Source organism: Eptesicus fuscus, chromosome 14, assembly GCF_027574615.1.
Source record: "Eptesicus fuscus isolate TK198812 chromosome 14, DD_ASM_mEF_20220401, whole genome shotgun sequence".
NCBI classification, from domain to species: domain Eukaryota; kingdom Metazoa; phylum Chordata; class Mammalia; order Chiroptera; family Vespertilionidae; genus Eptesicus; species Eptesicus fuscus.
The window spans coordinates 37,942,869-37,958,060 of NC_072486.1; the positions used below are offsets into that span (position 1 = coordinate 37,942,869).

General features: G+C 38.6%; 1 protein-coding gene across 2 annotated transcripts in view; it reads left to right on the forward strand.

The window, feature by feature from the left end:
* The window catches only part of MAGI2 (membrane associated guanylate kinase, WW and PDZ domain containing 2), a 1,197,465-nt gene that overhangs the window by 907,171 nt on the left and 275,102 nt on the right, over positions 1-15,192 (forward strand). For both annotated transcript variants that reach the window (XM_054725983.1, XM_054725982.1), the window contains exons 8-9: positions 3,428-3,549; positions 5,414-5,596. In XM_054725983.1, the coding sequence (XP_054581958.1) occupies positions 3,428-3,549; positions 5,414-5,596 (305 nt within the window). The remainder of the gene's footprint in view (positions 1-3,427; positions 3,550-5,413; positions 5,597-15,192) is intronic.

The following is a 15,192-nucleotide window of genomic DNA, read 5'->3' on the forward strand; positions in this document are numbered from 1 at the left end:
TGAATTAGCATCTAGAAAGCTCAAAGCTAATTTGCAATGTAACTCCAGTAAACAAGTAGAACACTGTATTATCAATTTTGTCTATTGATCTTCCACTCAGATTCAACTGATTTCACCCTGATTTTATTTACTCTTCATTGTTGTTCTTTAAAAGTAATTCAAATCCTCTTAATGATGAGGCAGGGTGTAAGAAAATAAATAAACTAAGCATAATGCAGGCTAGGAATGTTGCTGGCAGAGGTTAGGAAGGGAGCTATGGGACAGATGGAGAAAGCATCGAGATAATAATTACAATAACATCAGCAGCAATCTATATATATAAAAGCCTAAGCGACCGTTTGACCAGTAGCTATGACATGCACTGACCACCAGGAGGCAGACGCTCAATGCACAGGCATGGAAATTTCCCCAACCTGCGGGGTCTTCTAACGGGGGTACCGAGGTGGCGCACCTAAGAGAATGAAAACAGACAAGGGACGCAAAGAAGGGAGGCAAGTCAAAGGGGTTTCTGATCAAGCCTCCAAATTTTATTTTTACAGCACTCCTTATATGTGGTTTCTAGAAGGGGAGATGTCTGGGGGAGATGGGGGCTGAAAGGGTTATGTGGACTTAGATAATTGACTAAGGTTGTGAAGGGGGCTAACTATAGATAAAGAGTTTGGCAGTTAAAGGGCAATTAAGGAAAGAATGCTTCGTTCTCAGACGAGAGGAGGTGGGCCTGGTTTCTGTGAGTTTCTGTTTAGATAACTTGCTAAAGTACGGTCAGAGTTAACCCTTTGATTAACTCTTGGCTCTGGACATGGAAACATGGAACAGACTGATGGAAAGAGGAGAAGGCGGGAGGAGGGGGGGAGAGAGATTAACCAAAGATCTTATAAGCATACTAGAGGCCCAGTGCACAGATTCTTGCACCAGTGGGGTCCCTCAGCCTGGCCTGCAGGGATCTAGCTGAAACTGGCAGTGCGACATCCCCCAAGAGGTCCCAGATTGCAAGAGGGCACAGGCCAGGCTGAGGGACTCCACTGGTGCACGAATCCATGCACTGGACCTCTAGTTATTAATAATAGTAATAAAGAATAAGTTACTTTTGAAGAATAAGTTATACCTTGAAGAGTAAAGAATAACTACCTTACAATTGCGGGGTCCTCCATATGTATCTGTGCTTTGCAAACATTATTTTTCTTATCTTCACAGCAACCCCAAGAAGTAGATATTAATGTTCCTATTTTATGGATGAGGACATTGATGCTTAGAGAGTTTAGTATTTTGCCCAAGATGCCACCTCAAACCCAGGCTGTCTTGCTTTAGGCATTGCACCATTGATACCCTGAATCTCACCTGACAAGATAAGAGGCTTGGTAGGGTGTTGCTGATGACATTAGCTCCAAGTATGTGATGCAGCCAAAGGTGAAGCTACAGAGATAAGTAAGGGCAACCTCAGGAGTAATATTTCCTTAGGTAATAGAAAGATCTCAAGGATTTTAGTAAAGGGAAGTGGAGATAAGGGAAGAGAGTCTTCAAACTCTGGCACTGTCTGAGTTTATGAGGCAAAGAAGCCTTGAAAGTTCATAGTTCACTACACACCACAGATCATGGTGACTTCTTAGTATACAAAAGCATTTACTTCCAATGGAAAATAATTTTACATAAGACATATTCACATTGAACCACATTCTAGTGAGTTCCCATACCAAAGAACATTGTTATAAGAACCCCCATCCTAAACAGCACCATAGCCTATACCAGAGGCTATATTAGAGAAAGGTCCTAGTGCTTTTAAAGTCCCCACCCCAAAGACTTTTCTATGGAGTTAGGATGATAATAGCTGCTGCTAGTTGTTGAGTATGTCTCTGCTTGTAACTTTGTGTCGATATTCGTTATTTCATTGAATCCTTACAAATACCCCAGGAGGAAGGGCATAATATACTCATATTATAGATTAAGGTTCAGGTTTAATAACTTGCCCAAGGTCACACAGCTAATCAACCGGTAGCGCTGAATTTTGAATCCAGGACTAATTGACTGCAGAGCCTATGTAGTGGCAGCTACCCCACCCTGTCCCCCATGAGGAAGGAATTAGATATTGCAATTGTCTCATCATGTTCCTGACAATTGATTTTCTCTCTTACCAGGAATTATTTGACATCTATTAATATAAAATTGTTTGTTGAGATTTTGATTCTTTTACCTCCTCTGCTTTCTGATGGGTTGTTCTAGAAAACATAAAATGAGAGGACTGTGTGTGCACACATATGTGTGTATATATGCACATTAAATACACCTGCACTTGCTATCGTGAAATCATACACTAAAAAGAGGTTTGTGATGGATGGTACATCTTAGAAATAGACATGGTCTAATCCCCATCTTTTCACTTACTGGACATATGACTTAGAGAAAGTCATCTGGCCTCCAATGTATCAGTCTTATCACCTTAAAAATAAGATAATAAGAATACAAAACAATTGCCAGTAAGCTTAACTAAGGAACTTTATGTATAGTAGCTGGTACAGAGTTGAGTGCTCAGTAACTGCTCATTCCTCTTCTAACCTGTCTCTTCTTCATGCGTTTAATCCATAATTCTATTTCTGTGTCTACAAAGAATCAAAATCAATGTATATGCCAAATTTCTTGTGGTGTGTTCATATCCTAGAGAAAGAGCCACATGGCACTGCTGCTGGGTGGGGTCATTGGTTTCTATCCTTTCTGTGGGAGGGAACTCTAAATTTCACAGAATTCATTATACTGTAGGGATACTAGAAGGCATGATTTTACTATAATCCCTAAGTCTAGCTGACCCACAGGTGCTTCCAGCATCCCTGTCTCTAATATCTATGGATTTATCATCTCACTGTGCAGAAAGGAAATACTCGACTTTTTATTGATCTCAGCATCAACCATCCTACAGGTATTCTACAACTTCCATAATAGCCCTGGAGTCTTTCCCCCTATGTCCCAGCCCTTCAATCCAGATCTTCTGTCTCTAAAAAGTGTGGACTTTGGTTGCTATAGAAGTAAATTAATCAGTGAATTACCTTACTCTAGGGGCTTTGCAAAGCTTAGATGATACTCTTCTCTTCACCACTTGGTGTAAATTTCATCTGTTGACCATTTATTTAAATGCCCCAAGTTTATGTCAGACTAACACCGTAGACCAGAAAGCAAGTGCACATTCTCGTTCTTCCGGCTGGATCATCCAAACATTTAATGTAATAAGGTAGGACGGAGCCATTGAGACTTGGCTCCTGTCACAGAAATGCATGCTGTGCATAGGCTGGCCCAGCAGAGGCTGACTTCATACCTGGTGGGCACTTGCCGGTAATCACATTCGGTGTTTCTTAATCACCTGCTCTCTGCAGAGCTGTACACATGTTCTCTTAACCGACTTTGCCCCACCGTTATCCTCATTCGAACTTTTATTTTTCAGCCACATAAATAGAAGAACACAGTTTGAAAACCCTGTCCTGGAAGCAAAAAGGAAGCTACAGCAGCATAACATGCCCCACACGGAACTTGGAACCAAGCCCCTGCAGGCCCCAGGTTTCCGAGGTTGGTACCCGTCACCGTGCAGTGTGTCAAAGGGAACCATTGTCCATCCAACTGCCTGCTCTTCCAACACACATGCCTTTGTTTGGACCATTTCAAATAATCGATTTGCTCTTCCCAAATCCCTCTATTGGCTTTAGCTGGGTGTTTGCTGTTTTCTAAACTAATGTATTTAGCAACCACAGATTAAGTTAAAGCCTAGGGGAGTACGTTCCAGGAATTTACAGCAGGTGGCCAGGTGGCGATTCCTGGGTTTGACAAGGGTACTTTAAACTGCAGAGATACTTAGAGAATCGTTAAGTTTGTCCTTAACGCACCAAGCACCAGAATGAGGCTTGTTCTCCTTTGTGGCAGTAGACAACTCCTCATCGACAATACCTAGGCCCAAACCCGGCCGCCCCCGCACTGCCCCGGGGAGGTGGCGCAGCGTGAGTGACTTGTCCTATTATCCGCGCAACCACGCCTGGAGGCCCTGGCCGATCGGTATGTCTGGGGCTGCTTGCGCACCTGACTACCCCATAGAGCCACGCAGTGGGATGCGATGCTGCACAAACTTTTCGCGTCTTCGTGGGCTCTTCCTCATCACAAAAGCAAGGCGGCTTTTGTACGCGGGAGGCCTGGATTGCCTGCTGGTGATCTTCACGCCATACACTACAGCACACGTGCCATGAATGTAAAGGTCTCCAGCTGTAAACGCTACTTTCGTAAAGGAAACCTCAGTGACAAGATTACATACGTGTTTTTTTTTATTTTTAAAGGAGCTTTCTCTATTTTTAACAAAGATATATGTGATATGTAAATAGACCAAGTAAAATTCAAATATAACTCAGTTATAGTTTGTCCATTACATATCACCAAAAGTGTAACAACAGCAAAAGTATCATAGAAAATTCATAACTGAGTTACCGTGTATAGTTTTGCTGTTCCAAATACCAAATCATATCAACCAAACTATAACAACTATATAGATATATATGATATATATAATACTTGATTGTGATAGCATTGAAAATATATTAATTCTGTTTCATAGTGTGACTATTATTTTTAAAGCATTTCATATATTGTTAGGAAAGTATTTATTACAGATCATAGCTGCAAAAGCATATTATATAACAAATTAATGGCCAAACCTCTAAGAGTAGATTCAAGTTCTGTTCTGATTATTTAGGTATACGATTTGAATGTGTCAACGTATTGTTACAAAATGTGTTACCTTTACATTCATAACTATATCTAGAAATATTGGCTTGCCTTTTGCTCACATTTTAGAGTATCCTAAAACACTATTGGGCCAGTAGAAATGGACTTATCTGCTTATATTTATAGCATCTCATTAGCATAAGTTAACTCAGTCCCACATCCAGGTACTTTTTCTAACCAATTTAGACGTGTGACTTGGTGGCAACATTCCATAGCTTCTACTCTTTTTAAAACAAAATAATCCATTTCGGTTTCAAGGTTTTGTGCAGGACTAGCCACTTAGAGTCTCCTACCTGGACACTTTTAGAGCAAGAGGAACCTACCCAGAAACCTCTGGGCTCCTCTTTATCGGCCGATGGCACGTTGATTCAGCCCTTTTTAAGCACAAGAAGGGCTACTTTAGTGAATAAAAACATTGACTTCACACCAAAAAAAAATCTCTCTCCAAATCAAGCAGCTTTTCTACCTTTCCCTGGATGCTTGGACTGCTCTCTGTCTGTGAGAAGTACTATGAGCTTTGCCCCTACAGCACCTCCCCGCTGCTTGCATTTACTGTAGGAGACCCCACATTTACCCCGGGATGGCTGCTCAGTAGCTCGCTTTCCCCGTGTGAGAACTTGCCTTAACACGCTTTTTCTTTTTTAACTTATATTGGCCAATGTAGAAAAACCACTCTTCACCCGGGATGCATCCCAGTTGAAGGGAACATTCCTCAGCACCACCCTAAAAAAGAGCAACATGGGTTTTGGATTTACCATCATTGGTGGAGATGAGCCCGATGAGTTTCTGCAGGTGAAAAGTGTGATTCCGGATGGGCCCGCAGCACAGGATGGAAAAATGGAAACAGGTAAGTTCCTAAGTGCTGTTTGAGAAAATTGTTTTGCAACGTCTTTTTTTTTGATACGGCAAAATCTGAGGACCTTCTTTCTGTGTTCTTAATTTGAGAGTCGTAGATCACTTAACTTGAGGAAAACCACAAATTGTTTTTCCTAATGTTAAGAGGATCACATTGAAGTATTTTGGAAACAGCTTGAAATGTCATTTTTGCCACATTTTTCTGACTGCCCCTTCTCTTTGCTGGATTCAGTGGACTCTTGAGATTGACACTTTTCTAATTTAATTCTAGAGTTTCTTCTTAGGGATGTGATTAACATTTCATACTTTTCTAGCTTATAGTCAGTCATTGATATTTTTAATATGTATTAATCTTGTAATATTCTCATGCTGAATTGCCGAGGTTATATATTTAAATATTCATGCTTATCTCATAGAAAAAAATTTTAAGTGGTATTCATCTTTATATGTCCCCATATGCTTTAATATATAGATTTTATCTCTAGTCCTTATGAATTAATGTTTATATGCAGTTACTTGGATGTCTATCAAATTATAATCAAAATTAATTTAGCATGGAAATGCAGAGGCAAATTGCTAAGGCTAAAATTATAAAATATGAAAGGTGCACAGAGGTCAAGAAAAAAGTAATGAACTAAGTCCAATTTTGCAGTCTAATTTTAAATTCTTCTATCTGGCTCATGACCTTGGATTAGTCCCATAGTTTATAAATACTTATGCAGGAAAAAAAGAAGAAATCAAATTTTACCTTGTGTATTTAAAATGCTGATTTGAAAATTGTGTAGTGTTGTTTTTGAAATGCCTTAGAGACTCTATAAAGTGTAGTAACTATACTCCAAAGAACTATATCACCATTTCACATTTTTCACAAGATTGATTTTATTTATTATATAAACTTGTGAAAGTCAATGTGTTCTAGTAGATACACAAAGTAGAGAATTACTTTTGAGGAAAAGTTATGTCTTTTGTATGGTCTATAAATTTATAAATCCTGATTCCATAGATTTTAAAGTGCTTTGTGTATGAAGAAACAACATATAATTGAGATATCCATCTGGAATTTTTATTTTAAAAAATGACCAGTGCTTCATTGCCAGTTCCTAAGTGGTTTCTGTAGAAATTATTTCTTTTCAGGGTCACCTAATGAGTATATTTGTCACTCCCATTCACTAGTGAGTTATAATACATTTAATAGAGGCTTTATCTCCTTAAAAGTTGAGTGAAGTTTCAAAACTAACTAGTGTTTTCAAACACTACTGTTGTAAAAAATTGTGTGCATAATTTTCTGCAAGAGTAAGCTAGAGAGTGTCCAACTCTGCTGATTCATCTGGTGATATTTCACTAGACATCCACACCTTTATTTGCCAAAAAAATCACAGAGAAACATCAAATGACTCAACTAAAAATAACTCTCATGCCCACGATTAGAATAAGAGGAAACTATAGAAATAATGTCATCTTAGCAGAGGGGAAAAGATCTCCAAAGCTTTTGAACTTCAGTGAAATATTTAACAAACCTCTTCCTTTTCATGATAAAGAATACAGTGATTTTTTTTCCCTCTGACCCAACCCTCCACTCCATGTTTTAAAACTAGAAAAGACCTCTTTCACTGTAAATTTAAGAGACAAAATAAAATGAAAACATTTGCACAGCTAAGCTTTTCCCCTTCCTACATGTTTTCCTAGTTTGCTACACCCACACTGTCTAAGCTAGCCTTACTCAACAACAAAGTCAAAGTTTTGAAGTTTTTTTTTTTTTTTTTTTCAAGATAATCACAAAACAGGCTCTAATAGAGAAAGAATAACCTAGGATTTAATTCTATTTACTGTCTCATATTTCTTCCACTATTTATTAATTCAACCTGCTAAGCTCTTCCCTTTCATAGTCATTACAGTACACCAGGACTACAAAAATGGATATGACAAGGTCCTGGTTCTGTAGGAGTTTATATCTAGGTGGGGCCTTGGATATATAAACAAGTAATTGTAACATAAGAATAGGATAAATCTATAAAAATCATGCTGTTGGCACAAAGTCAGAAGGGGGGTGGGGAGGAGCAAGCAACAGAAATTTTTAAAAGGAAAATTATGTTCCTAACTATATAATTTTATTGGTCTTTTGTAAGAATGAGAATTTCTCTCATCAGAAAAGAGTTTAATCAAGATTGAAATCTACTGTTTATTATTTATTCAAAAATGTTTATTTTAAATTTTGAGATAATTTAAAATAAAATGTGAACACATTTCTGTGGCATTCCACACATTATAATAGAGGGAATGGCTCCTCAGTTTAGGTGAGCTAATATTTAGTGACTAGCCATCTGTGCCAGGCATTCCATTAATTATTGAGGATGCAAAAATGAAGAGACATATGTTTCTGTCCTCAAGAAGCTTGAATAATGAGTAGCATGTTAATGAATATTTATACCAATGCAATAATAAAAATATGTGCAAAGTCCAGAAACAGTGTAAAGGAAAGGGTGATCGATTCAATTGGGAAGTGCTTAGGGAAAGACTCACAGAAATGATGCCTGGCAGACTTTTGGAGATGAATAGACAGTTGTTGGGTGGACAGATGAGGAGAGCTATCTGAAGAGGAAACAGCATATGCAAAGGCACAGTTGGGAGGATGCCTAGAAAAAGATTTATATGCCATCACAGTGTACACTAATATTTTACCTTCAGTGAATGTTCATGGGAAGTATGTAGTAAAACAATAACTATAACGTGTAAACATGAACTATTTAGACAAACATCAAAGAACAGTATAGAATCCAATTTAAAAACATAGATATCATAAATGTACACATACCTATGTATAAAACCTTTCTCATATAAATTTTCAACCAATTAAGCATAGAGATATACCCTATGATTTTTTTTCTTTACTTGTTATCCTGACAGTGCCAGGCAGATAGCAGGTGCTCACCAGTACTGGATGGATAGATGGACGCTTTTCGAAATTAAGTGAAATTTTAATTGGCTGAATCCCACTGTATAGCCTAGTCAAAGTAATCGGACCAATAGGTTACCATGGAAGCAAAAAGAAGCCAGCTTTCCAGTTTCTAGATGAAATTAAAAAGACAAATATATGTTAGGGACATAAATGTCCTTTTTGTAACTATTTCATTTGTAAATGAACCTCAAAATTAACAAAATTAATAGTCACTTCAGATATAAACAATAAATCATTGGTATTAACCAATGTCACCCTGATACATTTAATTAATAAGTTATAAAAAGATGAGGAGTCTCATTTGACATTGAAATAGCATGAAAATAGTTTAGCTCTAGATGATCTCTAATTTAGGCAAAGAGATGTCAATAGTTTGTGTGGACATTAAGAAAAATCCACTCTACCAAAAAGTTGACCTAGGATCCTGCCGAGTAGAAACCAGGGTGGGGTGGGAATTCTTTCTTTCTCAGTCAGCACTGAGTCCTGGGAAGGGGTAGAGAACAGAGAAAATTAGGATACTGTGCTCCTCGCTGCTTTTGGACAACTAACCGAGCCAATCCCCAGTCGTCATATCATATTCCAGAAGAAGCTTTCCTAAAAGTTACCATAGTGCCCAGAAACCATCCTACTTCTGATTATTACGTGTTCTGCAAGCATTTGTAGGCACCAGAGATCCTAATAGCATTCTTGCAACTATTTTAAAAATCAGGATTGAAAGAGTTGCTCCAACATGCTTCAGGTACAAGGCTTCCCTCGTTACATACGGTTTCACGTTTTTCCCCAGGCTAATTTTTCAATCAGGGCTTTTGATTTTCAACAAATATAAGAGGGAGAAAAGCTGACCTATCCATAAAGTTCTCCTGTAGAATGATGAGGTCACTTGCAACCTATTCATTTTTATGTGTTCTAATGTGGATCCGTTTTATTAGTCAAGTGGCAGGAAGCTGTCTGGGAGATCAACATCCTGACCTCCTACAGCTCCTGGCATTTCTCCATTTGGCAGATCGATGTTACTGCTCTTTCACTGGTTGCTACCTCTTTATTTGTGTTTCTAGAAGCTGAGGCACAAGAATGAATTTGTCAGAATCTCTGGGGGAGATTTTTTTTAAATGCATATTTCTGTGTCCCTACATCTACTGATTTCAAATTTCTGGAACTGGTTTTTGGGCATGTGCGTTTATATACTTTTAAAAATTGTCAAATCAATACGTGCACAAAGACATAAAAATATTTATAATCCATACAATATTTCCTGCCCTGCCCTTCCCTACCTTTCAGACTCAGATCCCAGAGGCACTGATCAGTTTGTACTTTTTTACGTGATTTTTTTTTTCCGTAACTATTTTCACACTTCTAATTAATGTGTTTATACACTTGTCTTGACTTAACAGTTTTAGACTTGGCATATTTATAGTACTTCCTTTAGAAATAAATGAAGCTTTACCTCTCTTATCCCCCATCTGCCCTACAAACATTCTCCCAATAGACTTTTACAACTAATTTTAATATTTATATAGTCTTTGCATTACCACCACTTTGTAAGTTTGTTCACTGACCCCAGTGATGTACCATTAATACACTTTTTCTCTTGAACACATTTCTGAAGTTTCACTTTTTCTTTCTTTTTTTGCAATATCTTTTAAAAAGTTAATAATTTTTTTCCTCAAAGCACCATCATTTTAGGTCCTCTAGACTAGAGGATCTCTTTTTTTTTTTTTTCTTCTGGGCATTTTTTTGTCCTCTTACTCCTGTCCGGGCCTATTGTACAGCCTGCGCGTGGAATTGCCCATTGTGTCTCTCCCAAACAGAGTCCACCGTTATTCATATCCACATCCTCTTTCTTCCTGGATGCTCATTTCCCTAGAGCACAGTCCTCATCTGGGTTGTGACCCTCAGTGGTCCACATTTAAAGTGAAACACAGCAAAGTTGCATTTGTGGCAGAGTTTGAAGACTGCTCAGAATTTACCAGGGGTTACCAGGTAGGGACAGAATATGAAAGTCTGTTAAATGGGGCCATTTTTCAGAGACACCCTCACCCTCTGATTCGGGGTAGGTGGTGGGAGTCCTGCAGGTATAGCAGGGCAGATCTCTATGTACTTGTATCTGCTCTTCCCTAACCCTGGGCCTTTGTAGGGTTCTGCAGAGCAACGGAGAGTCCTTCTTGTCCATGTTTCCCTCCCCACCAAGAACACCCCAGAACAGGCTCAAATAGTAACTACTTCAGGTTTTGTGGGCCCAGTGGTCTGTCACCACTATTTAACTCTGTCATGAAAGCAGCCACAGACAGTACAGTATATACCGGTAAGTAAGTGGGTATGTCTTTGTTCCATTGAAAATATGTTTACAAATATAGCAGCTGCAGGTGTGCTCCATGGGCCATAATTTGCCAACCCCGGCTCTACAATATGCCCTTCAATTCCATGATACATCAGTTGTCACACTTCAATTGGCATTTCATATTCTGAAGTCCTTGCCTTCTATCAGCCTCTCTCTGTCAGATAATGCCGACTCTCGGGTTCTCTTCATTGCTGTGGGTTTATTCATTTTACAATCTTTGTTAAAGCCATGTGTGTTTAGTCTGTCATCTTGAACTAGAAGTCTTAGAATCTGCACTATTAGGCCCACTGACCTGAGGACCACAGTGTGTAGTGGTGGCAAGAAGACATTCCTCCCATGTACTGTACAGCCTAGCAAACATTCCCCGCCCTGTCTGATCCTCTGTCAGTCAACCCTTTGCTCAGAATTGCTTTGAAGAACTGCTTATGAATATTTCTGGGGACTGACCATTGGGGTGGAGACTGTGGACATCTACCAAATAGAACAAACTAATTAATCCTTATGTCCACCTTTCATATCAGTCTAGCACATGGAGCTATGAGGATTTCTCATGCTTCAGAGATTTTAACATTGTTTTGGGATATTCTATTCCATAACTGCATTATCTGAAATCATAGTTGCCCTTTTGCTCTCTAGGGAGCAGCAAAGATTAACCTGAGACCGTAAATGCTATGTGGGCAGATGACTGCTGTGCTATCAATGTGACTAGTATTGCCCCTCTTCAGGCTGGCCCTTCAGTACTGATTCTCTAGTCAATGGCCACCTAATGGTTTTCTACCTCCCCCCACCCCAACATTTTTTTGGTCCTTCCCAACCAGTATTATCTCCTTAACAGTTTAATAAAATTCCGTGGTTGTTAATTAAACATCTCCTAAGGAAGAGTTAACACATATATGTGTAAGAATGCCTAAGAAGTAATTAAATATGTTCCTTGTATCTTATTTCCCACCACCTCATAACCAACTTATATTCAGAGCAGGCTTCCTTTGAATTTTGAGCACATGAGCACACACTGTCTCTCCCCATGACTGCTGCCTTATGAAAATTCTTACTGACTGGCTGCCTTATGAAAATGTCTTAGTGAATCATCCAGTTCTTCATCTCTCCCCACCTCCATAGCCAAGTGTTCACATTTAGGTGGTACAAACCACTAGATGGTTCTGTCAATTGCCAGAAGCAAATGAACTAATCAGAGAAATGGAATTTTTCTATTACTTGAAACATCTGTTTAGTTTTCTATTGTTGCATAGCAAACCACACCAAAGCTCAGTGATTGATATCTCTTTGGATATGTCGAATGTTTGTTCCTGACTCTACATTCTTGCTGGGGATCATCAGCTGGGTGGTTCTCACCACTAGGCTCACTTTGGGGCTCTCATGCAGCTGTATCATCTAGTCATCTCTTGGGCCTGGGGTGTGCAAGGGGCTTCACTCACATTGATGCCTCAGCTGGGATGGATGGGACTCCTGAGGGCTGACAGGGCCTCTCTCTCCACATGGTCTCAGCAACAGGGTGGCTGAACTGCTTTACATGGTGGCTTAGGCTCCAAGAAAGCAAAAGTGAAAGGAGTGTCAAGCATCTTAAGGCCGAGCCTGGAACCAGTACGACACTACCTCCACCCCTTTTACTGATCATAGCAGGTCACAGGTCAGTCCACATTCAAAGGGAGGGAAACTAGGCCCCATGTTTTTTGTTTCTGAATTCCTTGAGTTTGTTCAAACTTCCCTGAGAAAATGATCTTTTACTTTCATGGGCAGTCTACCTTCTCACAATCTTTTGGAACAGAGATGTTGATAATTTTTTGCCTTCCAGTTCTCTTACCATGCTGTCAATAAATAATAGTGAATTATATACCACATCCAGAGGTGATGAACAATAAGATCACTAGGTCTCTAGCTCTATCTTTCTAATAAAAATAAAGGAGGTGGTTGAAACAATTCAGTCTGTAAGACCTCACAAAATATTCAGATCCATGTTAGATAATTTTCTAAATAATCCCTTGATTTTAACATCATTTTGGCTTTTTGAGATATTTATGAACTTTGGATGCTACAAGAAACATCTTGTGCTCTATAAAAGCCAGAAAATAAATCTGAATTTCTAGCCAGCTGGCCAATACTGATATCTCCAGTAAAGATGAAATAAACTGTGCTTGTTTAGCTTGTCAATATATTTATTCTTGATTTTTTTTTTCTAAGCACACCTAAGTAGCAAAACCTCACTTCATTTTGTTCAAATACTTAATGTCTCCTCTGCTGGTGATGTGTCTTTCAGATCAATAACAGACATCTCACAGCAAGAGCGCGTGCCACACTAAACACTTTATACCCACTCTCCTCCTTTCATGATGATAGGTGATACGGGTGCCATGGTTGACAAAACACAATTTCAGCTGCAAAACAAACCGCTTTAAAGGATTAAAACATTTGTTGTACCAAGTCTTAAAATCATGTTATGCTTCATCAATAACTCATTTAGTGTTTTAAGGGGCCTTTGTCACCCAAATAAATTCTACTGCAGTACCTCTTTTTTGCACATGTCTCGCTTTTCTCTTGTAGTAAATGCCTTGTGCAGGGCTCTGTATGCCCTCTTCATTTAAAATCAAAGTCTAGCTACGTGCTACAGGAGAAGGGATATCTACTATACAACTCCAATCCTAGTTCTCATCTTGGCCCCCAAATGAAGGAGTTGATTCCCACTGTAGCACAGATAGAGTGAAGTTTGTGGCTTTAATTTTTTTTCTAGTTTTACTATTGATATTTCTTTGGATATGTCTCGCAGTAATTGAGTTACAATGTTCACAATCATTGTACCTATTAATGTCATGGAAGTCAATGCGCTTAAATGTACTTTTATCACTATTATTTTTAAGTTATTCTGCACAAAAGCTTTATATTAATTTACAGTACAGGTTCACTGGCCCTCCTAGGAGCTAAAGGAGAAAGTGGGTGGGACCTTCATTCAGGGTAAGAGCAGAACTCAGAATGGTGCTAGACATTATTACACTAGGGATGTCATTAGGGGACCCTTACTAAGTTTGAAGTTGGCATTTTTAAAATCTGAAAGCTTATTATTTAAGTGTAATGGAAATGGATAGGAAATTATGGGGTTAAAGTTATCTTTTTATACCTACTCAGTGGAGACGGTGGTTGGTCAATCAGTATATTAGTGAAAGGTGATCAGATTAAGTTAGATTTATTTCAAATAAAGGTATTATCTAAACACATTTAAAAAGTTCTTATCAGCTTAACTAGGTCTGGGGCCAGGGTCACCAATTCTTTTGCTTATAAATGAACAAAAGCTTCTAAATAGTTATGAATATTTACCAGATTCTGGTGTTTGGGTTGTCATACGGGTTCTTATAGATTATGTCAGATTTATTCAGTTCCTACTACTGGTACTCTCTTTTCAATATATTTTATTGATTTTTTACAGAGAGAAAGAGAGAGGGATAGAGAGTTAGAAACATCAATGAGAGAGAAACATTGATCAGCTGCCTCTTGCACACCCGCTACTGGGGATGTGCCCGCAACCAAGGTACATGCCCTTGACCGGAATCGAACCTGGGACCTTTCAGTCCGCAGGCCGACACTCTATCCACTGAGCCAAACCAGTTTCGGCTACTCTCTTTTCATTAACTAATAAAATTGAGCCTTTGGTTTACCTGGAAATAATCTGCTTTTTATAGAAGGTGTTTATTTTTATCTGTTTCCTCCCCCCCCCAGCTAAATTATGAACTCTAGCTATTTTTTTCATGCCACCCCCACCCCACACCTGACTATAAACTCTCTGAGATTAGGGACACCTGATCATTACCACATATATGGCAAGAATTCAACTAGTTGAACAGTTGAATGAATCTTTCCGTGCAGCACTGATTTGCTTACATGGATTACTGTGGAGGCATAAGATTTGTTGTAATAATCTTTAATCCCTCTATGATTATTTATGTTCTTTTTGGAGAATTATGTAAGCTTTACTTTGTCTAGTTTAACCAAACATCTAATCAGATGATTTATTACATATAAAGTACTTAGAATAGGACATGACACATGGAATCACTCAAAATTGGTAGCCATAATTAGTATTTATAAGACTATCTTTCAATAAATCAAAGGAAACTCTAACATTCTGGGACTGATAGATACATGAAAAAGAATGTATGAACAGATTAGGACCCTGGAATGAAATGATTCTGCATTGAATACTTGAGGATGAAAAAATATATATTTTTTTTATTTAAAGGAGATCATCAGAAATTTTTCAGAATTGTGGTGCCATGTTGAGAACTCT